The sequence below is a fragment of the Heterodontus francisci genome, chromosome 19 (genome assembly GCF_036365525.1).
Source record: "Heterodontus francisci isolate sHetFra1 chromosome 19, sHetFra1.hap1, whole genome shotgun sequence".
Classification (NCBI taxonomy): Eukaryota; Metazoa; Chordata; class Chondrichthyes; order Heterodontiformes; family Heterodontidae; genus Heterodontus; species Heterodontus francisci.
Genome location: NC_090389.1, coordinates 86022010 through 86048046, shown reverse-complemented (window position 1 = coordinate 86048046; position 26037 = coordinate 86022010). Strand labels below are relative to the sequence as shown.

At 46.8% G+C, this 26037-nt stretch overlaps 1 protein-coding gene across 2 annotated transcripts in view; it reads right to left on the bottom strand.

Moving 5' to 3' along the window:
* Nucleotides 1–26037, bottom strand: part of abtb1 (ankyrin repeat and BTB (POZ) domain containing 1) — an 83654-nt gene extending 57617 nt beyond the window's left edge. For both annotated transcript variants that reach the window (XM_068052154.1, XM_068052153.1), the window contains exon 1: nucleotides 25825–26037. In XM_068052154.1, coding sequence (XP_067908255.1) covers nucleotides 25825–25880 — 56 coding nt within the window. In that variant the 5' untranslated portion in view covers nucleotides 25881–26037. The remainder of the gene's footprint in view (nucleotides 1–25824) is intronic.

The window sequence follows — 26037 nt, the reverse complement described above, 5'->3', positions numbered from 1 at the left end:
CTTGTTGGAAATGGTCATTGCCTGGCACTGGTGTGGCATGAATGTTATGCCAATTATCATCCAGAGCCTGGATATTGTCCAGGTCTTGCTGCATTTCTACACTGACTGCTTCAGTATCTGAGGAGTTGCAAATGGTGCTGAACATTGTGTAATCATCAGCGAGCATCCCCACTTCTGACCTTAAGATTGAAGGAAGGTCATTGATGCAACAGCTGAAGATGGCTGGGCCAGGACACTACCCTGAGGAACTCCTGCAGTGATGTCCTGGAACTCAGATAATCCACAACCACAATCATCTTCCTTTGCGCTAGGTACAATTCCAACCAGCAGAGAGTATTCCCCGATTCCCATTGACTTCAGTTTTGCTAGGTCTCCTTGATGCCATACTTGGTCAAATGCTGCCTTGATGTCAAGGGCAGTCACTCTCACCTCACCTCTGGAGTTCAGCTCTTTTGTCCATGTTTGAACCAAGGCTGTAATGAGGTCAGGAGCTGTGGGGCCCTGCCGAAACTCAAACTGAGTGTCACCGAGCAGGTTATTGCTAAGCAAGTGCTGTTTGATAGCACTGTCAATGACAACTTCCATCACTTTACTGATGATCGAGAGTAGACTGATGGGGTGGTAATTGGCCGGGTTGGGTTTGTCCTGCTTGTGTACAGGACATATCTGGGCAATTTTCTATATTGCCGTGTCGATGTCAGTATTGCAGCTGTACTGGAACAGCTTGGCTAGGGGCGCCGCAAGTTCTGGAGCACAGGTCTTCAGTACTGTTGCCGGAATGTTGGCATGGCCTGTAGCCTTTGCAGTATCCAGTGCCTTCAGTCATTTCTTGATATCACGTGGAGTGAATCGACTTGGCTGAAGACTGGCATCTGTGATGCTGTGGACTACAGGAGCAGGCTGAGAAAGATCATCCACTCAGCACTTCTGGCTGAAGATTTTACAAATTCTTCAGCCTTATCTTTCGCACTTGTGTGCTGGGCTCCCCCATCATTGAGGATGGGGATATTTGTGTAGCCACCTCCTCCTGTTAGTTGTTTCTAATTGTCCACCATCATTCACAAATGGATGTGACAGGATTGCAGAGCTTAGATCTGATCCGTTGGTTATGGGATCGCTCAGCTCTATCGCATGCTGCTTACAATGTTTGGCATGCAAGTAGCCCTGAGGTGTAGCTTCACCAGGTTGACACCTCACTTTGAGCTATGCCTGGTGCTGCTCCTGGCATGCCCTCCTGCACTCTTCGTTGAACCAGGGTTGATCCCCCAGCTTGTTGCTAATGGTAGAGTGGGGGATATGCTGGGCCATGAGGTTACAGATTGAGATTGAATACAATTCTACTGCTGCTGACAGTCAACAGCGCCTCATGGATGCCCAGTTTTACATTGCTAGATCTTTTCGAAATCTATCCCATTTAGCACGGTGGTAGCGCCACACAGCACGACGGAAGGTATCCTCAATGCGAAGATGGGCCTTCGTCTCTGTAAGGACTGTGCGGTGGTCACTCCTACCAATACTGTCATGGACAGATGCATCTGCGGCAGGCAGATTGGTGAGGATGAGGTCAAGTATGTTTTTCCCTCTTATTGGTTCCCTCACCACCTGCCGTTGACCCAGTCGAGCAGCTATGTCCTTTAGGACTCAGCCAGCTCGGTCAGTAGTGGTGCTCCTGAGTCACTCTTGGTGATGGACATTGAAGTCCATGGCTGGTGGTTGGTGGTAATCAGCAGGAGGTTTCCTTGCCCATGTTTGATCTGATGCCATGAGACTTCATGGGGGCTGAAGTTGATGTTGAGGACTCCCAGGGCAACTCTCTCCTGACTGTATACCACTGTGCCGCTACCTCTGCTGAGTCTGTCCTGCCAGTGGGACAGAACATAGCAAAAGATGGTGATGGCTGTATCTGGGACATTGTCTGTGCTGTTGCTCGACTAGTCCGTGGGACAGCTCTCCCAACTTTGGCACAAGCCCCCAGATGTTAATAAGGAGGACTTTGTAGGGTCGATAGGGCTGGGTTTGCCATGGTCGTTTCCGGTGCCTAGGTCCATGACAGGTGGTCCGCCTGGTTTCATTCTTTATTGACTTTTCAGCGGTTAGGTACAACAGAGTGGCTTGCTAGGCCATTCCAGAGAGCATTTTAAGAGTCAACCACATTGTTGTGGGTCTGTAGTCACATGTAGGCCAGGCTAGGTAAGGACAGCAGATATCCTTCTGTCAAGGACATTAGTGAACCAGATGGGTTTTTGTGACAATTGACAATGATGGCCATGCCATCATTAGACTAGCTTTTTAATTCCATATTTTTTTATTAATTGAATTCAAATTCCACCTTCTGCCATGGTGGGATTTGAACCCATGTTCCCAGAGGAATACCCTGCGTCTCTAGGTTACTAATCTAGTCATATAGAAGCGCGAGTAGTTACTTGCATCTATTGTGGCTCAATGGGTAGCACTCTTGCCTCCAAGTCAGAAGGTGGTGAATACAACTCCACTTCAGAGATTAATGCTCATAATCTAAGGGGAGACAGTGGTGCAGCGGTAATGTCAGTGGGCTACTAATCAAGAGGCTCAGGCCAATACCCAGGTTCAAATCCACCATGGCAGCTGGTGGAATTTAAATTCAATTAATTAATAAAGTCTGGAATTCAAAGCTAGTATCAGTTTCATGGCCTCATTACTATCATTGATTGTCATAAAAACCCATCTGGTTCACTAATGTCCTTTAGGGAAGGAAATTTACTGTCCTTACCTAGCCTGACTTACATGTGACTCTTAACTGCCCTCTGAAATGGCCTAGCAAGCCACTCAATTCCAGGTCAATTCGGAATGGGCAACAAATGCTGGCCTTGCTAGAGACACCCACATCCCACGAAAGAATTAAGCACACCTGAGGGAGTACGGTATTGTCAGAGGTGCTGTCTTTCAGATGAGACGTTAAATTGAGGCCCCATCTACCCTTGCAGTTCGATGTAAAAGACCCAACTGCACTATTTCTAAGATGAGCAGGGGAGTTCTACCCAGCCTCCTGGCCATTATTTACCCCTCACAGTAACTAGCTGTTTGTACTCCAGTGACTGTGAAGCACTTTGAGATGCCCTGAAGTCACCTAAGGCGCTATATAGATTAAAATGCTTTCTTTCTAGTGAAACCAAGGATTTAAAAGCTTGTAGCTTGTAACAAGAGAATACAGATATAGATGAGTGCAGGTTATTACAGCCTGAAGCTTTCAGGCTACCAGCACATTGGACAATCTGCGTGTTAAGATATGAGCCGCAGCTGACACTGTGGTTTCATGGCTGAGAAGTGTTGAACAGTAGTAAACATGAGCTCAGCTGTATTCCAACTAAAGCCTGGCTCAGGTATAAAATTAAAACCCGACCCGATAACAGCCAATCTGAACCCGACCCAAGCCCCGTAATTTTTTTCGCGCCTGATCAGTCACGAATTTCCTTCATCTGTTCCGGCAGCTGACAAGTCCTGCAGGTGGAGTTGTGGGGAATCATGGGTAAGCCCGATCCCATGACTTACCGGAAGCAGCGCTGTCCAGCCCGACCCGAGCCCAAATGCTGGACTCAGAATTTCGACCCAACCCGAACCCGACACATGCAATCGGGTCTAGTCAGGTTCGGGTCGGGTAGCCAGGCTTTAATTCCAACACCATTTTCCATAATCATATTTTACAGTAAGCTACAGTGGGCGGCACAGTGGCGCAGTGGTTAGCACCGCAGCCTCACAGCTCCAGCGACCCGGGTTCAATTCTGGGTACTGCTTGTGTGGAGTTTGCAAGTTCTCCCTGTGTCTGTGTGGGTTTCCTCCGGGTGCTCCGGTTTCCTCCCACATGCCAGACTTGCTGGTTGATAGGTTAATTGGCCATTATAAAAAAATTGCCCCTAGTATAGGTAGGTGGTAGGGAAATATAGGGACAGGTGGGGATGTGGTAGGAATATGGAATTAGTGTAGGATTAGTATAAATGGGTGGTTGATGGTCGGCACAGACTCAGTGAGCCGAAGGGCCTGTTTCAGTGCTGTATCTCTAAACTAAAACTAAACTAAAAAGTGCAACGCTGTGGATCTTCTGACTCTGGAGGTGACATTTCCAATTACCAATCCTAAGGAAATTACAGCAATACACTATACTATATGCTTATTAAAAAACATTAAAATACATTTTGACCTAGAAATTACTGTTGGTGATATCAGGCAAACACTTCAATATAAACGAAGTGGTGGAAATGCTCAGCAGGTCTGGCAGCATCTGTAGAGAGAGAGAGAGAGAGTGTTAATGTTTCAGGTCTATGATACATGCGCGTATCACATTCCTCTGTCTACTTTTTAACCAGAGCATTAAACCTTTACACTTTAAATGGGTCAACGCCGCTACTAAAATATCAGGCAGAAGCACGCTATAGAAAAGCCTTAGATGTCCGTCTGTCAACATCATCAGTAATCTCCAAGCTTATGGATTTCGGATTTGAAGCTTAGCTGCAGAATTACTAGCTAGGTCATTTTGAAATTATCAGGTATTTCTTATAAATTATCCTTTTGCTGCTTCACACATTCCAGCTTCCATCCTATCGTCCTCAGGATACAATCACTGTCACTGGCAATTTTGTTTTGATATTGAGCTACCCATGACAAGCCAGCAGCTGACAGAGGTCCTGCAATATTAACTGACAGAAATTCAAGCTTCCGACAGGGTCAAGCCCCAAATTTTCATGGGTTCTCAATACTGCCAGCAGAGGCCTCTCAATTTGTTGACCTCTCTAATGAGATCAGTAGAAAACCGGCACGACATGCAAGCAAAACAGAGGGTGGATCTTCGCTCAAGTATTGTGACCCCAGTGTCCTAACCCATAATGCTAAAATGGCTGAGTTACACCTCCATACGTGGCAGGAGTTATACACAACTTTTTCACATCAGCAGCTAGGCCAGCATACACTATCCATCCCTACGTAACTGAGTGGCTTGCCAGGCCACTTCAGAAGGCAATTAAGAGTCAACTACATTGCTATGGGCCTGATGTCACATGTAGGTCAGACCGGGTAAGGACAATGGATTTTCTTCTCTAAAAGGCATTATTAAACCAGGTGGGTTTTTACAACAATCTGGTAGTTACATTATTACTGATACTAGCTTCTTATTTCAGATTTATTTATTAGCTGAATTTTAATTCTCTGTGGTAGGATTTGAACTCAAGTCTGCAGATCATCAGTCCAGGCCCCTGGATTACTAGTTCAGTAACATAACAATCCCTCAACTTAAGTGGAGCAACTGGAGAAACTGAAGGGTTGTTCCCCTTTGAGCAGAGAAGGTTAAGAGGAGATTCAAAATCATGAGGGGTTTTGATAGAGTAAATAAGGAGAAACTGTTTCCACTGGCAGGAGGATGCAAATTAAGAAGCCAGGGATACTTGAAGAGACTTCTTCTTTAAAATGCAGCGAGTTCTCATCTATAATGCACTGCCTGAGAGATAGAAGCAGATTCAATAATAATTACACCAGGGAATTGGATAAATACTTAATAAGGGGATATCTACAGGGCTATCAGGAAAGAGGAGGGTGGGATTAATCGCATCTCTTTTTCAAAGAACCGGTAGAGACACGATAGGCCGAACGGTCGCTTTCTTTGCAGTTAGATTCTATGATCTCATGACAACTCCAAACAGACGGACAGCTAAAAATTAGCAAGATTAAGCCATGTTGGCAACAGTAATCAAAGTGCGTGCTTGATATAGCACATGAATAGTCTGACATCTTCACTTATTGTTTGAATCTTTATGTAGTCGCTAATAGTACTCACCTGCAGTACTTAGAGCAATGTGGCCACCAGGGGTATTTAGAAAGTTGGTGCCAAAACAATGAGGGAAAAAAAAATAAAAATCACTTAATCCAGTATGTTTTAATGTGTGTTATCAACAGTCCACCCACAACCTACAATACTAAAAATAGATTAGGTAGTCATTCATTTTAACCCTTTTTTATTTATATAAATAATGGATTATCACATCCTCTTTAAAAGGGGAGACTGCTGCCCCTTCCCTTTAAATACTTGTTCCTTTCCCCTCTCACAGGGTTCTTATGGTTTACCACTTGGTGGGGATAGGGAAAATAAAAGTTTTCTCCCATAATTCGTGGAATCTATTTTAACTGCTTATTCAAGTAAATACTAAGCCCAGACACAGCAACACATGCCTTGCACTGCTAATGTGTTGAGCAAGGCCTGACCATATGATTTTTATCATAGATACACCACAACCAGAGAGATCAGGGTCTTTCTTCCATTAGACTTTGATGAAGTGTCCAAGTACTCAGAGGTTCTTTTGTGCCAAAAGAACTCGCTACCACATGGAGCGGTGGGGACGAAGAGAGTGGGAGCATTTAGGGGGAGGCCAGATAAACACAAGAAGAAAGAAATAGAAGGGTATGTTGATGGTGTTAGATGAGAGGCAGGAGGCTCCTGTGCAGCATAAACACTGGCACAGACCTTTTGGGCCGAATGGCCTGTTTCTGTAAATTACAAACAATTCTCTCTCATTCCTGTTTATGAGGCCTTACTACGGGAAAATGGCGTTCACCTGTATAGTTCCTTCGGCAGTACATTCCAACCCGCAACCTTTAACACCCAGAAGGTCAAGGGAAGCAGGTGCAGCGGAACATCACCATCTCCAGGTTCCCACTAAGTCACACATAATACTGGCTTGGACACAGACAATTTTTCAACATTGCTAGGTCAAAATCCTGGAACCTCCTACCTGACAGCACTGTGGAAATACCTACACCACATAGCAGCCATTCGAGGTGGCAGCTCACCACTACCTTCATAAGGGCAATTAGGAATGGGCAATAAATGCTGGCCTTGCCAGCCATACCCACATTGAGAATATTTTTTTTTTTAAACAAGGAGAACTTACAAAAAAAATTAATTCTTTGTGAAGTGCATTGGGACTCAGAGAAACAGTACGGCACTGTAAAAATGCCAGTTCTTCCTTTCCTCCTCATGTATGATGCTCTTTTTTGTTCCCACCGCCAGCAGTGACAGACCTGTAATCACCAGTTCTTCAAACTAGCACTACAGGAATAGGATTAGGCCATTTAGTCCCTCGAGCCTATTCCACCTTTCAATGAGATCATGGCTGATCTACGACCTAACTCCAGTTACATCTACCCTACACCTCTAATACTTTTGCTTAATTAATCTTAGATTTAAAATTAAGAATTGACAAAGCATTAATTGTCATTTGTGGAAGAGAGCCCCAAATTTCTACCACCCTTTGCATAGAGAAGTATTTCCTAACTTCGCTCTTGGTCTGCTTCTAATTTATAAGACTATGCCCATCTTTGCATCGTCAGCATATTTGGATGTGGCTTTCTATCTCATGTCTTAGACTCCCCAATCAGTGGAAATAGGGTAGATGGAGAGAAATTCAGTTCCCCTTAATACCTTGAAAACTTTGATCAAATCACTCCTTCACCATCTACATTTCAGGAGATACAACCTTAGTTTGCGTAATGTCGCCTCGGATTTTAACCCTTAGAATACAAGCATCATTCTGGTAATCTATGCTGCACTCCCTCCAAGGCCAATATATCCTAAAGATGTGGTGTCCAGAATTGCTACAGGTGTGGTCTAACCAGGGTTTTGTATACCTGCATAACTTCTACCCCTTGTATTCTAGTCCTCGAGATATAAAGGCCAGCATTCCATTAGCTTTTTTTTGATTATTTTCTGTGCCTGCCAAGGACATTTAATGGCATTGCTGAAAACAGACATTCTGTCAAAGCTTTTCATCTTACACTCATCAGGACAATTCGCAAGAATACCAATGTAAGGGAAACAACAAATTTATACCAAATGAGAAGAGTGCACTGTTTGGTTGACAAGTGGACTCTGATTGGTAGAGGTGTTGCCATGGAGAACGTACCAGAAATGCAAGAGGAAAAGCTTCAACAAAATGTCTAGCTTTTCACCTTTTAAAAAGTGCTCTGTTCTACACTTTCTTTGGTCCAACGTGGATGACCTCATATTTGCCTACCTTGAAATCCATTCGCAACAGTTTTGCCTGTTCAATTAATAAATTAATTTCTCTAATTTTATGCATCCTGCTGCATTACGCTGCTTACAATGCTGTCCATCTTTGCATCGTCAGTATACCTGGACCTGGCTTTCTACCCCATCATCTATGTCGTTCAGTGAATAGTTGATGCCCCAAACAGATACTTACCACTAGTCATATCCTGCCAATTAGAGTACTTGCCCATTATCTCTATTAAATGTCTCCTGCTACTCAGCCAATTTCCTAACCAGGTCACTAAGTTGCCTTCAATTCCATGAGCTGCAACTTCACCTAACAGTCCCTTATGAGGGACTGCATCAAATGCCTTCTAGAAGGCCATATAAATAAAATCCACAGACATTCCTCTGTCCACTACTTTAATCCCATCTTCAAAAATTTCAATCAGATTCATCAGACAAGGCCTACCCTTTACAAATCCATGCTGGCGCTCTGTGATCAGCTGAAAATGTTCAAGGTGTTCAGTCACTCTATCCTTAATTATAGACTTTAGTAATACAGACTCTATGCAGCTGAAGATGCTCCTTTGAGGTGACAACACAAGTTTGATAGGACACAAAAGATAATTGTACTGCTATATCTATTTCATACTACAAGAGCTTCACAAAACCATTAATTATTCTTAAAGAATCAGACAAAATCTCACATAGCCATTGATTGCACTTCACTAAAACCTTAGTTTCAAAATAAGCTGGGCAAGTGGATGAAGTAACAGCGGGTGACTATTTTGGAGATAATGACCATAATACAGTTTTAGCATAATCATGGACAAGGACAAAGACAAAACAGGAGTAAAAGTTCTAAACTGGGAGAAGGCAAACTTTAAGAACCTGAGGTGACCTGGCGAAAGTGGATGGATACAGCTACTTGAAGGAAAATCTGTGGCAAACCAGTGGGAGGCATTCAAAAGCGAGATACTACAGCAGTGTAGGCATGTCCCCACAAAGATTAAGAGTGGTACTGCCAAATCTAGAGGCCCCTGGTTATCTAGAAGCTTACAGGGTAAGTTAAAGAAAAAGAAAGCTTATGATGATCACAAATTATTTAATACTTTAGAAAGCCTAGAGGAGTATAGAAAGTGCAGGGGTGAACTAAAAAAGGAAATTAGAAAAGCAAAGACAGGACATGAAAAATTATTGGCAGGTAAATATCAAGGAAAACCCAAAGATGTTTTATTAGTACATTAAGAGCAAGAGGATAACTAAGGGAAGTGCCTTCAGTGATGTACAAGGGAGCTTATGCGTGGATGCCAAAGATGTGGGCAGAGTTCTTAATGAGTTTTTTTCTCTCCGTCTTCACAAAGGAGAGGGTTGATGCAGACATTGTAGTTAAAGGAGTGTGAAATATTAGATACGATAAGCATAATGGGAGAGTAAGTACTTGAGAGTCTGACATCCTTGATAGTGGATAAATCGCCAGGATGGACTGCATCCCAGGTTGTTAAAGGAAGCCAGGGAGGAAATAGGGGATGCACTGAGGACCATCTTCAAATCCTCACTAGGTACAGGCTGTCCTCACAAGGTACCAGACGATTGGAGGTCTGCGAATGTTGTACCATTGTTTAAAAAGGGTACAAGGGATAGGCCAAATAATTACAGGCCAGTCAGTCTGACCTCTGTGGTGGGTAAATTATTAGAATCAATTCTGAGGGACAGGGTAAACTGCCACTTAGAAAGGCACAGATTAATCAGGGATAGTCAGCATGGATTTGTTAGGGGAAGCTCATGTCTTACTAACTTGATTGAGCTTTTTGAGGAAGTGATGGGGAGGATTGATGAAGGTAGTGCAGTGGATGTGGTGTACATGGATTTTAGTAAGGCAAGTAAAATTTGCTGATGACACAAAAATTGGCTGCATAGTTAATAGTGAAAGAATAGCCGTAGACTCCAGAATGATATCAATGGTTTGGTTCAGTGGGTGGGAAAATGGCAAATGGAATTCAATCCAGAGAAGTGTGAAGTAATCACTTGGGGAGGGCAAATAAAGCGAGGGAATACACAATAAACAGGAGGATATTGAGAGGAGTAGAAGTGCATGTCCACAGGTCCCTGAAAGTGGCAGGACAGGTAGATAAGAGTGAAGAAGGCATGTGGATTGCTTTCCTTTAATGGCCAAGGTATAGAATACAAAAGCAGGGATGTGATGCTGGAACTATATAAAACGCTGGTTAGGCCACAGCTGGAGTATTGCGTACAGTTCTGGTCACCACATTACAGAAAGGACATAATTGCTCTGGAGAGAGTACAGAGGAGATTTACAAGAATGTTGCCAGGCCTTGAAAGTTACAGCTAAGAGGAAAGATTGGATAGGCTAGGGTTTGTTTTCCCTGGAACTGAGGAAGCTGAAGGGAGACTGAATTGCGGTGTACAAAATTATGGGGGGCCGAGATAGAAGCGACAGGAAGGACCTGTTTCCCTTTGCGGGGAGGTCAGTTACCAGGGGACAGATATTTAAGGTGAAGGATTAGAGGGGACAAGAGGAAAAACTTTTTCACCCAGAGGGTGGTGGGTGTCTGGAATTCACCGCCAGGAACGGTGATGGAGGCAGAAACCCTCAATTCTTTTAAAAGGTACTGAACATGTACCTGAAGTACTATAACCTGCAAGGCTATGGACCAGGTGATGGAAAGTGGGATTAGATTGGGCAGCTAGTTTTTTGGCCGGCACGGATACTATGAGCTGAATGGCCTCCATCTGTGCCGTAATTGTTCTATGGTTCGAAAACATAAAAACCAAGAAAAGGCCATTTGGCCCATAAATTCACTGCCTCATCTGGATTGTGATTTAAGACTCAGGTGATCATTCTTCATATGTTTCCTGCACACAATCACTCCCTCCCCCCCGCCCCACCTAATTCTGTTGAATTAGGAATTGCTTTGTTCAAATGCATCAACTGACACCGTATTACGAGAGATACAGTAAAGACCATGAAATCTCAAATTAAAGCAGAAACAAACAGCATTTATAAATAGCTTCGTTATTTACCCTACAGCTGTAGAGCCAGCATGAAGAGGTTGCACTTGTCACCAATGCTAAAGCTATATTATAAAGCCAGAGCTAGTGCCCATTTTTTTTCCCAAAATAAACTTTATTCATAAAAATCTGTAAAAAATACATTACAAAACAGTTCCGAACAGCATCAAGTCAAACAATACAAAAAGTGCAAAGGAGATCAGTTTCCTTCAATACAGGAGTAAGTTGCCTCACAACCCTTCCATTTCATTTTACATGCCATGTACATTTTACAGCAAACAAATATTTTCCGGATACAGTTCGACGGGTTTTCCACGGATCCAGCCCCTCAGTTCAGCTTGGTGGGGGGACCTTACACAGTGGTCTTTCCCCATTGAGCCTTTGCTGCAGCTGCCCCAAGCTTTATTGCGTCCCTCAGCACGTAGTCCTGGACCTTGGAATGTGCCAGTCTGCAACATTCGGTCGTGGACAATTCTTTGCGCTGGAAGACCAGCAAGTTTCAGGCAGACCGAAGGGCATCTTTCACAGAATTGATAGTCCTCCAGCAGCAGTTGATGTTTATCTCAGTGTGCGTCCCTGGGAACAGCCCGTAGAGCACAGACTGCTGTGTTACAGAGCTGCTTGGGATGAACCTCAACAAAAACCACTGCAACTCTTTCAACACCTGCTTTGCAAAGACACATTCCAGAAGGAGGTGGCAACTGTCTCTTCCTCACCACAACCACCTGGAGGGCATTGCGTGGAGGGAGTTTGAGTTCAGGCGTGCAGGAAGGATCTGACGGGGAGGGCTCTTCTCACCACCAGCCAAGCTACATCTTGGTGCTTGTTTGAAAGTTCTATCGGAATCCAGCGCAAACCTCCACTTTGCTCCAGAGTCTGATTGACATCTGACTATATTTGCCCTACAAGTCTGAACACATTGCAAAGTGAAACTGCTTTGCACAGACGCTACAGGTGAAGCTTAATTAATCTTAGTAATGTCTGAAAGTGCTTCACATACAATGAATTATTTTGAAACAGTAGCTATTGCATATGCAAATCCACAGCATGCCAGATATATCAATGACATAAATGGTGAGTTAATTTGTTTTTGATGAAGTACATTGGCCAGGACACCAGGAGATACCTCTGCTCTTATGTGAATGGTGCTGAGATGTTTAACCTACTTCTGAACTCTTGGAATAGAGCTTTTAATGCTTCATTTAATATAGACCACCTCCTACAATGCAGTACTCCTTCAGCACTGCACTGGAGTGTCATCTGATATTCTCTGCTCAAGTTCTGATGGAGACCTGAGTCTAAAGCCTTCTGAGCCAGAAAGCAGTGCTACCAACTGAGTCAAGCTGAAAAGATATGGCAGGTTGGGTAGCATGAGAAAACCAAGTTAACATTTTGGGTATAACCCTCTATCGCTCCTAAAGGGTTACACCCAAATATTAGCCGAGTTTTCTTCTCTCACATGCGGACTCCCCAATAGGCGAGTGTGATTGCCCTTGATATCAAGGCAGCCAAGGTGTGGCATCAAGGAGCCCTTGCCAAATTGAAGTCAACGGGAATAAGGGAGAAAACTCTACAATAGTTGTAGTCATATCTAGCAGAAAGTAAGATGGTTGTGGTTTTTGGAAGCCAATAATCTCACCCCAGGACATTGCTGCAGGAGTTCCTCAAGGTACTGTACTAGGCCCAACCATCTTCAGCTGCTTCATCAATGACCTTTCCATCATAAGGTCAGAAGTCAGGGTTTTTGCTGATGATTGAAAGATGTTCAGTAGCATTCGGGATGACTCAGATACCAAAGCAGTCCCTATCCATTTGCAGCAAGACCTGGACAACATTCAGGCTTGGGCTGATAAGTGGCAAGTAACATTCGCACCACACAAGTGCCAATGACCAACGACCATCTCAACAAGAGAGAATCTAACAGTCTCCCCTTGACATTCAATGGCATCACCATTGCTGAATCCCCCACTACCAACATCTTGGGGCTACCATTGACCAGAAACTGAACTGGAGCAGCCACATAAATACCATGGCTACAAGAGCAGGTCATAGACTGGGAATTCTGGGGTGAGGAACTCCTGAATCCCCAAAGCCTGCCCACCATCTACAAGGCACAAATCAGGAGTGAGACGGAATAGTCTCCACTTGCCTGGATGAGCATGGCTCCAACAACACTCAGGAAGATCGACAGCATCCAAGCCAAAGCAGCCCGCTTGATCAGCACCCCATCCATCACCGATGCACAGTGGCAGCAGTACCATTTACAAGATACACTGCAGCAACTCAACATGCCTCCTTCAACGGCACCTTCCAAACCTGCAACCTCTTCCACCTAGAAGGACAAGGGCAGCAGACGTGTGGTAACAAGTTACACTCAAAGCCACACACCATGCTGACTTGGAAATATATCACTTTTCCTTCACTGTCGCTGGGTCAAAATCCTGGAACTCCCTCCCTAACAGCACTGTGGGTGTACCTACACCTGATGGACTGCAGCAGTTCAAGGCTGCAGCTCACCACCACCTTCTCAAGGGTAATTGTGGATGGGCAACAAATGCTGGCCTTGCTAGCGACACCCACATCCCATGAAATGAATTAAAAAAAATTTACTGGAAAGGTTGGCTATGCTTAGAGTGGATAAATTGCCTAGTATAGATGACTTGCATCCCAGGTTGCTAAAGGAAGTGGGGGGAGGAGATAGTGGAAGGGCTTGCCATAATTTTCCAATCTTCCCTAGATATGGGGGAGATGCCAGAGGATTGGAGAGTGGCACATGTGACATCCTTATTCAGGAAAGGGTGTAAGGACATTCCTAGTAACTATTGGCCTGTCAGTTTGTCTTTTGTGGTGGGTCAGGTTTTAGAAACAATAATCAGTGAAAAGGTCAACAGACACTTGGAGAGGTTTGAGTTAATTGAGAGCCAGCAGGGATCTGTAAAAGGCAGATCATGCTTGACTAATATAACTGAACTTTTTTATTCGTTCATGGGATGTGGGCATTGCTGGCTCAGCCAGCATTTATTGCCCTTCCCCAATTGCCCTTGAGAAGGTGGTGGTGAGCTGCCTTCTTGAACCACTGCAGTCCTCGAGCTGTAGGTACACCAACAGTGCAGTTAGGAAGGGAGTTCCTGGATTTTGACCCAGTGACAGGGAAGGAATGGGTTACAGTTCCAGGTATGTGGCTTGAAGAGGATCTTGCAGGTAATGATGTTCCCATGCATCTGCTGCCCTTGTCCTTCTAGGTGGTAGAGGTCACGGGTTTGGAAGGTGTTGTCGAAGGAGCCTTGGTGAGTTACTGCAGTACATGTTGTAGATGGTACACACTGCTGCCACTGTGCATTGCTGGTGAAGGAAGTGAATGTTGAAGGTGGTAAATGGGGTGCCAATCAAGCGGGCTGCTTTGTCCTGGATGGTGTCTAGCTTCTTGAGTGTTGTTGGAGCTGCACCCATCCGGACAAGTGGAGAGTATTCCATCACACTCCTGACTTGCGCCTTGTAGATGGTGGACAGGCATTGGAGAGACAGGAGGCAAGTTACTCGCTGCAGAACTCCCAGTCTCTGACCTGCTCTTGTAGCCACAGCATTTATGTGGCTGGTCCAGTTCAGTTTCTGGTCAATGATGACCCCCAAAATGTTGAAAGTGGGGGATTCAGCGATGGTAATGCCATTGAACATCAAGGGGAGATGGTTAGATTCTCTCTTGTTTAAGATGGTCATTGCTTGGAACTTGTGTGGCATGAATGTGACTTGTCACTTATCAGCTGGATGCTGTCCATGGGCTGCTTCAGTATCTGACTTATCGCGAATGCTGTTGAACATTGTGCAATCATCAACAAACATCCCCATTTCTAACCTTATCCTGAAAGGAAGGTCATTGATGAAGCAGCTGAAGATAGTTGGGCCTAGGACACCACCCTGAGGAACTCCTGCAGTGATGTCATGGGACTGAGATAATTGACCTCCATCAACCACAACAATCTTCCTTTGTGCTAGGTATGACTCCAACCGGTTTATCCCCCGATTCCCATTGGCTCAGTTTTGCTGGGGCTCCTTGATGCCACACTCAGTCAAATGCTGCCTTGGTGTCATCTCACCTCTGGAGTTCAGCTCTTTTGTCCATGTTTAGACCAAGGCTGTAATGAGGTGAGGAGCTGAGTGGGCCTGGTGGAACCCAAACTGAGCATCAAGTGAGCATATTATTCCTAAACAAGTGCTGCTTGATTGTACCGTCAATGACCCCTTCCATTACTTTGCTGATGAAGAGTAGACTGATAGGAAGGTTATGCTGAACCTTTATAAAGCTCTGATTAGGCCACAACGAGACTATTGCATCCAGTTCTGGTCACCACACTTTCAGAAGGATGTGAGGGTTCTTGAGGGTGCAGAGGAGATTTGCCAGAATGGTTCCAGGGATGAGGGATTTTAGCTACAAGCTTAGGCTGGAGAAGCTGGGTTATTCTCCTTGGAGCAAAGGTGATTGAGGGGAGATTTGTTAGAGCTGTACAAGATTCTGACAGGTTTGGATAGGGTAGACAAAGAAAATCTGTTCCCATTAGCTGATGGTACAAGGACTAGGGGACACAGATTTAAGGTTTTGGGCAAGAGATGTGGGGAAGAACTTTTTTATGCTTAGAGTGCAGCTCCAACAACACTCAAGAAGCTCAACACCAACTAGGACAAAGCAGCCCACTTGACTGGCACCCCATCCAGCACCTTCAATATTCACTCCCTTCACCAGCGACGCACAGTGGCATTGACCTCTTTCCAAGTGGCCTCTTTCTGTGCTGTAAACTTTCTATGATGATACTATGACCTGGAACTCATTGCCTACGAGAGTGGTGGAAGCAGAGACGATGAAGGATTTCAAAAGGGAACTGGAGGGAAATTGAGGGAATAAAACTTATAGGGCTACGGGGGTAGAACCACGGAATAGGACTGATTGGATTGCACTGCAGAGGGCCAGCATAGACCCAATGGGTTGAATGGCACTTGGTGTGGATTGGTTCAGGACAGCCAGCACAAATTTGTTAAGGGCAAATCGTGTTTAACTAGCTTGATTTGAGTTTTTTTGATGAGGATAACGTGATTGATGTAATGCACATGGACTTCCAAAAAACATTTGATAAAGTGACACATAATAGGCCTTCCAGCAAAGTTGAAGCCCCTGGAATAAAAGGGACAGTGGGAAGCATGGAGATGAAGTCAGCTGAGTGACAGGAAACAGACAGTAGTTGTCAACGGATGGTTTTCAGACTGAAGGAAGGTATATAGTGGAGTTCCCCTGGAGTCAGTAGTAGGACCACCGTTATTCTTGCCATATAATAATCTAGACTTGAGTGTGCAGGGCACAATTTCAAAATTTGCAGATGACACAAAGCTTGGAAGTATTGTGAACTGTGCAGAAGATAGTGAGACTTCAAGAGGACATGAACAGGCTCATGGAATGTGCAGACACCTGGCAGATGAATTTTAAAGTAGAAAAGTGTGAAGTGAAACATTTTGATAGGAAGAATGAGGAGAGGCATATAAAATAAAGGATACAATTCTAAAAGATGTGCAAGGAGCAGAGAGACCTGGGGATATATGTGAAGAAATTATTGAAGGCAACAGGGCAGGTCAAAAAGTAGTTAAAAAGGCATACAGGATCCTGGGCTTTATAGATAGAGGTACAGAGTACAAAAGCAAGGAAGTTCTGATCAACCTTTATAAAACACTGGTTCGGCCTCAACTGGAGTATCAGGTGAAATTCTGGGTACCACACTTTAGGAAGGATGTGCAGGCTTTCAGAGAGGGTGCGAAAAAGATTTACAAGAATGGTTCCAGGATTGAAGAACTTCAGTTATGTGGGTAGTTTGGCAAAGCTGGGACTGCTCTCCCTAGAGAAGAGAAAGTTGAGAGCAGATTTGTTACAAGTGTTCGAAACTAAGAGTGTCTGGACAAAGTAGATACCACCGCACCTCAAAAGGGAATAGATTTCCTTAACCAGTCTTCATTTCCGAGCAACTACAGCCTGTGGTTGTGTCTGTTGATGCTGTGTCTTTTGCGCTGCCCCTAAACTCTAATCACAATCGGATACAACACACCAGGAGTAATTTTTCAAGTTCACACACTGATCACTAATGACTTTCAGCCAACTCGCATTAGAATTGTGGGCAATACACATCCGAATTTCTTTCAGTCCATTGATGGAAACTGTGCAATAGATACTGGTCATGAATCTCAGTCATTAAAAAAAAGGTGCCTTGGCCAATACTTATCCTTCAACCAATAGCATTAAAACAGATTATCTAGTCATCATCATAATGCTGCTTGTGGGATCTTGCTGTGAACAAAATTGGCTGCTGCATTTCCGACAACAGGGACTCCACTTCAAAAGTACCTCACTGGCTATAAACCACCAAAATGTCCTGTGGTTGTGAAATGTGCTATAGAAATGCAAGTCAGTCTTTTCTTTGCGTTACTTTGATAGCTCTGCTGCTGTCCCTCAACGCACATTATCATAACGACACCTGCTACTTTTGCGTCAATGAGAGATGGTTCTAGATTTAAATCGACAGGAAATAAGCAGCATAACTTCAGGCAATTCAAGATTTCACATTGGAAATGCACCAGAGCGGAGTAGTGGTAAAACATGCTCACAGGCAAAGGTGCAGTTATGTTACACCACTTGTGCTCATGCCCCTAGCCAACATGTTCCAGCATAACTACAACACTAGCATTTACCCGACAATGTGGAAAATTTCCCAGGTATATCCTGTCCACAAAAAGCAGGCCACCTCCAATCCACCCAATTACCACCCCATCAATCGACTTTCGATCATCAAAGTGATGGAAGGTGTTGTCGACAGTGCTATCAAGCAGCACTTACTCAGCAACAACCAGCTCACCAATGCTCAGTTTGGGTTCTGTCAGGGCCACTCAGCTCCTGATCTCATTGCAGCCTTAGTCCAAACATGGACAAAAGAGCTTAATTGCAGAGCTAAGGTAAGAGTGACTGTCCTTGACATCAAGGCAGCATTTGACCGAGTGTGACATCAAGGAGCCCTAGTAAAATTGAAGCAAATCGGGGGGAAATTCTCCACTGGTTGGAGTCATACCTAGCACAAAGGAAGATTGTTGTGATTGTTGGAGGCCAGACATCTCAGCCCCAGGACATTGCTGCAGGAGTTCTTCACGGTAGTGTCCTAGGCCCAACCATATTCAGCTGCTTCAACAATGACCCTTCCCCCAGCGTAAGGTCAGAAGTGGGGATGTTCCCGGATGACTGCAGTGTTCAGTACCATTCACAACTCCTCAGACACTAAAGCAGTCCATGCCCGCATGCAGCAAGACCTGGACAACATTAAGGCTTGGGCTGATAAATGGTAATTAACATTCATTCCACACAAGTGCCACGCAATGACGATCTTCAATAAAAGAGAATCTAACCATCTCCCCTTGACATTCAAAGCATTAACTTCACTGAATCCCCCTTTATCAACAGCCTGGGGTTACCATCGACCAGAAAATAAGCACTGTGCCTACAAGAGTACAAACAAAGGCCTGTACGTCACTTTTGTAGATTTCACCAAGGCATTCGACACTGTGAGCAAAGATGGACTTTGGAAAATCCTTGTAAAACTTGGATGCCCAACCAGGTTCCTAGCCATGGTGAAGCAGTTTCATGAAAATCAGTACAGACAAGTTAAGCAAAACAGCGACCTCGAGTCTCTTCCATATCTCCAATGGCATGAAGCAGGGATGTGTGCTGGCCCCAACCTCATTCACCATCTTTTTCAGCATGAACAAAGAACAAAAGAACAAAGAACAGTACAGCACAGGAACAGGCCATTCGGCCCTCCAAACCTGCGCCGATCTTGATGCCTGCCTAAACTAACACCTTCTGCACTTCCAGGGCCCATATCCCTCTATTCCCTTCCTATTCATATATTTGTCAAGATGTCTCTTAAACGTCGCTATCGTATCTGCTTCCACCACCTCCCCTGGCAGCAAGTTCCAGGCACTCACCACCCTCTGTGTAAAAAAACTTGCCTCGCACAGCCCCTCTAAACTTTGCCCCTCGCACCTTAAACCTATGTCCCCTAGTAACTGACTCTTCCACCCTGGGAAAAAGCTTCTGACTATCCACTCTGTCCATGCCGCTCATAACTTTGTAAACCTCTATCATGTCGCCCCTCCACCTCCATCGTTCCAGTGAAAACAATCCGAGTTTTTCTAACCTCTCCTCATAGCTAATGCCCTCCAGACCAGGCAACATCCTGGTAAACCTCCTCTGTACCCTCTACAAAGCTTCCACATCCTTCCGGTAGTGTGGCAACCAGAATTGCACGCAATATTCTAAGTGTAGCCTAACTAAGGTTCTGTACAGCTGCAACATGACTTGCCAATTTTTATACTCTATGCCCTGACCGATGAAGGCAAGCATGCCGTATGCCTTCTTGACTACCTTATCCACCTGCGTTGCCACTTTCAGTGACCTGTGGACCTGTATGCTCAGATCTCTCTGCCTGTCAATACTCTTAAGGGTTCTGCCATTTACTGTATACCTCCCACCTGCATTAGACCTTCCAAAATGCATTACCTCACATTTGTCCGGATTAAACTCCATCTGCCATTTCTCCGCCCAAGTCTCCAACCGATCTATATCCTGCTGTATCCTCTGACAATCCTCATCACTGTCCGCAACTCCACCAACCTTTGTGTCGTCCGCAAACTTACTAATCAGACCAGCTACATTTTCCTCCAAATTATTTATATATACTACAAACAGCAAAGGTCCCAGCACTGATCCCTGTGGAACACCACTAGTCACATCCCTCCATTCAGAAAAACACCCATCCACTGATACCCTCTGTCTTCTATGACCGAGCCAGTTCTGTATCCATCTTGCCAGCTCACCTCTGATCCCGTGTGACTTCACCTTTTGTACCAGTCTGCCATGCGGGACCTCGTCAAAGGCTTTACTAAAGTCCACGTAGATAACATCCACTGCCCTATCCTCATCAATCATCTTCGTCACTTCCTCAAAAAAACTCAATCAAGTTAGTAAGACACGACCTCCCCTTCACAAAACCATGCTGCCTCTCGCTAATAAGTTCGTTTGTTTCCAAATGGGAGTAAATCCTGTCCTGAATAATCCTCTCTAATAGTTTCCCTACCACTGATGTAAGGCTCACCGGCCTATAATTTCCTGAATTAACCTTGCCACCCTTCTTAAACAAAGGCACAACATTGGCTATTCTCCAGTCCTCTGGGACCTCACCTGTAGCCAATGAGGATGCAAAGATTTCTGTCAAGGCCCCAGCAATTTCTTCCCTTGTCTCCCTCAGTATTCTAGGGTAGATCCCATCAAGCCCTGGGGACTTATTTACCTTAATGCTTTGCAAGACACCCAACACCTCCTCCTTTTTGATAATGAGATGACTGAGACTATCTGCACTCCCTTCACTAGGCTCATCATCCACCAAGTCCTTCTCTTTGGTGAATACTGATGCAAAGTACACATTTAGCACCTCGCCCATTTTCTCTGGCTCCACACATTGATTCCCATCTCTGTCCTTGAGTGGGCCAACCCTTTCCCTGGTTGCCCTCTTGCTCTTTATATATGTATAAAAAGCCTTGGGATTTTCCTTAATCCTGTTTGCCAATGACTTTTCATGCCCTTTTAGCCCTCCTAACTCCCTGCTTAAGTTCCTTCCGACTGTCTTTATATTCCTCAAGTGCTTCATCTGTTCCTAGCCTTCCAGCCCTTACAAATGCTTCCTTTTCCTTTTTGACTGGGCTCACAATATCCAGTGTTATCCAAGCTTCCCGAAACTTGCCAAACTTGTCTTTCTTCCTCACAGGAAGATGCTGGTTTTGGATTCTAATCAGCTGACGTTTGAAAGACTGATGCTGCAGCAGACAACGGAAGTCCTTAAGGAGGGAGTTTATGTAAGCTTCTGGACTGATGGAGGCCTTTTCAACCTCAAGCGTCTTCAGGCTCACACAAAGACACAACAAAAACTCATGCGTGAATTTCTTTTCGCCAATGACTGCTCTCCTGACCCACAGTCAGTCAAACCTGTAACATATAACATTTCTCCAAGGCGGCACAACTCTTTCGACTAAAAATCAGTTTAAAGAAAATTGAAGTTCTGCATCAGCCTGCACTCCAAGAAGAATACAGCCCACCAAGCATGGTCATCGAGGAAACTGAACTGAATGCCGTCAAGCAATTTACATATTTGGGAAGCGTTATCTTGTTTGATGCCACCACAGACAAGGAAGTGGACAACAGGCTCTCAAAAGTAAACAGAACATTTACAAACGAGTGTGGAGCAACCACAGCCTCAGAGCACAGATCAAATTCCAAGTGCACAAAGACATAGTCTTCACCACCCTTCTGTATGGCACAGTCATGGGTCCTATACCACCATCATGTACGCCTTCTAGAGCCCTTCAATCAGCGCTGCCTCCACAGTATCCTCAAGATCCACTGGCAGGACCGCATCACAAACATTGACGTCCTGGAAACAGCCAACATCACCAGCATTGAGGCCATCGTCCTGCAAAGTCAACTGCATTGGGTGGGTCATGTTGTCCGGATGGACGGCAGTTGCTTGCCCAAGATAGTGTTCGATGGAGAGCTGACCAATGGTAAAAGGAACAGAGGGGCCCCATGCAAACAAGAACACAAGATACAGCAACAGAAGACCATACGGCCCATCTAGCCTGCTCCGCCATTCAATACAATCACAGCTGATCTGGGCTTCAATTCCACTTTCCTGCCACTCCCCATTTCCCTTGATTCCCTGCGAGACTAAAATATCCATCTATCCCAGCCTTAAATGTATTCAATGATGGAGCACCCACAACCCTCTGGGGTCGAGAATTCCAAAGTTTCAAAACCCTTTGAGTGAAGTAATTTCTCCTCATCTCAGTCCTGAATGATTGACCCCTTATGCTGAGACTGCGGCCCCAAGTTCTAGATTCCCTGACCAGTGGGAACAATCTCTCAGCTTCTACCCTATCAAGCCCTTTCAGAATCTTGTATGTCTCAATTAGATTGCCTTTCATTCTTCTAAACTCCAGAGAATACAGGCCCAATTTACTCCCTGAAGAAGTCCCTCTCTGTGTGCCACATCGACCATCGCCAGTGGGAAACGCAGACCATAGATCGTGTTGTCTGGAGATACTACATCAGGAAGGTTACAGACACCTTTGAGACTGAGCGAAGAACCAGCATGGAAGAGAAAAGGAGGAATAGTATAGTTCTAATTGCGCCCAGCAGTGACTACACCTTCACTTGTACCTGCTGTGGGAGAATCTGCTGGTCACGGATAGGCCTGACTAGCCACCAGCAGGCCTGCAACCGGTGAGTACAACCTTCCCAAAATCTTCATCCGCAAAGAAATGCCAAGAACAAGAGTAGGTCAGAGGCTGGGAATTCTAGGGCGAGTAACTCACCCCCTACCTCCCCAAGGCCTGTCCACCATCAATAAGGCACAAGTCAGGAGTGTGATGGAAGACTCTCTACTTGCCAGGATAAGTGCAGCTCCAACACTTGAGAAGCTCGACACCACCCAGGACAAAGCAGTCCATTTGATCGGTGCCCCATCCACCACCTTAAATATTCACTCCCTCCACGACCACCAGCAGACTGCAGCAACATACCAAGGCTCCTTAGACAGCACCATCCAAACCCATGAACTCGATTGCCTAGAAGGACAAGTGCAGCAGATGCATGAGTACACCACCAACTGCAAGATCCCCTCCAAGCCACACGCCATCCGGACTTGGAACGTAATCGCCATTCCTTCACTGTCGCTGGGTCAAAAAACCTGGAACTCCCTTCCTAACAGCACTGTAGGTGTACCTACCCCACATGGACTTCAGCGGTTCAAGGCGGTAACTCATCACCACCTTCTCGAGGGCAATTAGGGATGGGCAACAAACGCTGGCCTAGCCAGCGACATTCACATCCCTTGAAAAATTATCTCCGGATGAAGATAGTGAAGCACTGTAGTAGTTATCTTCTCATCTCATTAACTCCCCTCCTTCCTCTGCCCTGATACCCCCTTCCCCTCCTATTTATACATTCCCCTCCTTTACTTTTCACACCAAACATCCCTCCCTCCAGTCAGCTCACTCTCACCTCCCATCCTCCACTCACTCCATCCCTTCAGTCACACCTTCCCACACACTCCCCTTTCCCCCCCACCAAACACACACACACACTCCCCTTTCCCCCCCACCAAACACACACACACACTCCCCTTTCCCCCCCACCAAACACACACACACACTCCCCTTTCCCCCCCACCAAACACACACACACACTCCCCTTTCCCCCCCACCAAACACACACACACACTCCCCTTTCCCCCCCACCAAACACACACACACACTCCCCTTTCCCCCCCACCAAACACACACACACACTCCCCTTTCCCCCCCACCAAACACACACACACACTCCCCTTTCCCCCCCACCAAACACACACACACACTCCCCTTTCCCCCCCACCAAACACACACACACACTCCCCTTTCCCCCCCACCAAACACACACACACACTCCCCTTTCCCCCCCACCAAACACACACACACACTCCCCTTTCCCCCCCACCAAACACACACACACACTCCCCTTTCCCCCCCACCAAACACACACACACACTCCCCTTTCCCCCCCACCAAACACACACACACACTCCCCTTTCCCCCCCACCAAACACACACACACACTCCCCTTTCCCCCCCACCAAACACACACACACACTCCCCTTTCCCCCCCACCAAACACACACACACACTCCCCTTTCCCCCCCACCAAACACACACACACACTCCCCTTTCCCCCCCACCAAACACACACACACACTCCCCTTTCCCCCCCACCAAACACACACACACACTCCCCTTTCCCCCCCACCAAACACACACACACACTCCCCTTTCCCCCCCACCAAACACACACACACACTCCCCTTTCCCCCCCACCAAACACACACACACACTCCCCTTTCCCCCCCACCAAACACACACACACACTCCCCTTTCCCCCCCACCAAACACACACACACACTCCCCTTTCCCCCCCACCAAACACACACACACACTCCCCTTTCCCCCCCACCAAACACACACACACACTCCCCTTTCCCCCCCACCAAACACACACACACACTCCCCTTTCCCCCCCACCAAACACACACACACACTCCCCTTTCCCCCCCACCAAACACACACACACACTCCCCTTTCCCCCCCACCAAACACACACACACACTCCCCTTTCCCCCCCACCAAACACACACACACACTCCCCTTTCCCCCCCACCAAACACACACACACACTCCCCTTTCCCCCCCACCAAACACACACACACACTCCCCTTTCCCCCCCACCAAACACACACACACACTCCCCTTTCCCCCCCACCAAACACACACACACACTCCCCTTTCCCCCCCACCAAACACACACACACACTCCCCTTTCCCCCCCACCAAACACACACACACACTCCCCTTTCCCCCCCACCAAACACACACACACACTCCCCTTTCCCCCCCACCAAACACACACACACACACTCCCCTTTCCCCCCCACCAAACACACACACACACTCCCCTTTCCCCCCCACCAAACACACACACACACTCCCCTTTCCCCCCCACCAAACACACACACACACTCCCCTTTCCCCCCCACCAAACACACACACACACTCCCCTTTCCCCCCCACCAAACACACACTCCCCCTTCCCCCCCACCAAACACACACTCCCCCCCCCCACTCCACTCACACACTCCCCCCCCCACTCCACTCACACACTCCCCCCCCCCACTCCACTCACACACTCCCCCCCCCCCACTCCACTCACACACTCCCCCCCCCCACTCCACTCACACACTCCCCCCCCCCACTCCACTCACACACTCCCCCCCCCCCACTCCACTCACACACTCCCCCCCCCCACTCCACTCACACACTCCCCCCCCCCACTCCACTCACACACTCCCCCCCCCCACTCCACTCACACACTCCCCCCCCCCACTCCACTCACACACTCCCCCCCCCCCACTCCACTCACACACTCCCCCCCCCCACTCCACTCACACACTCCCCCCCCCCACTCCACTCACACACTCCCCCCCCCCACTCCACTCACACACTCCCCCCCCCCACTCCACTCACACACTCCCCCCCCCCACTCCACTCACACACTCCCCCCCCCCACTCCACTCACACACTCCCCCCCCCCACTCCACTCACACACTCCCCCCCCCCACTCCACTCACACACTCCCCCCCCCCACTCCACTCACACACTCCCCCCCCCCACTCCACTCACACACTCCCCCCCCCCACTCCACTCACACACTCCCCCCCCCCACTCCACTCACACACTCCCCCCCCCCACTCCACTCACACACTCCCCCCCCCACTCCCCAACTCAACTCTCCACTCCCCAACTCAACTCTCCACTCCCACACTCTCCACTCCCACACTCTCCACTCCCCACTCCCACACTCTCCACTCCCACACTCTCCACTCCCACACTCTCCACTCCCCACTCCCACACTCTCCACTCCCTACTCGCCCCCTCAACTCCACTCCCTACTCGCCCCCTCAACTCCACTCCCCCCTCCCCACTCCCTCCTCCCCCGGACTCTGAACTAGCTACTCTGCCTGCCTACAGTGTCCCTGCGCTTTGTAGCAGGGGCTGTCCGTCTGCCTCAGCATTTACTTTGCACTAACCCACTGGACCTGGGCCTCAGTCGGACTCACCGGACTCTGTAGAGTTCCCCCTTCCTGCAACTGATGAATAATTCGCTGGTGTCCATCTCTCTCCTCGGCTAACGCTGGCATTCGATGCATCGACCCCGATATTCCGAAGCCCGGATATTATTAATGTTTATAGCTCACCCTCAGGAGGCGGTGCCCGCAGCCGTCCAGCCCTTCGAATGTAAACACAGCCCCGCCACACAAACTGCTCGTCAC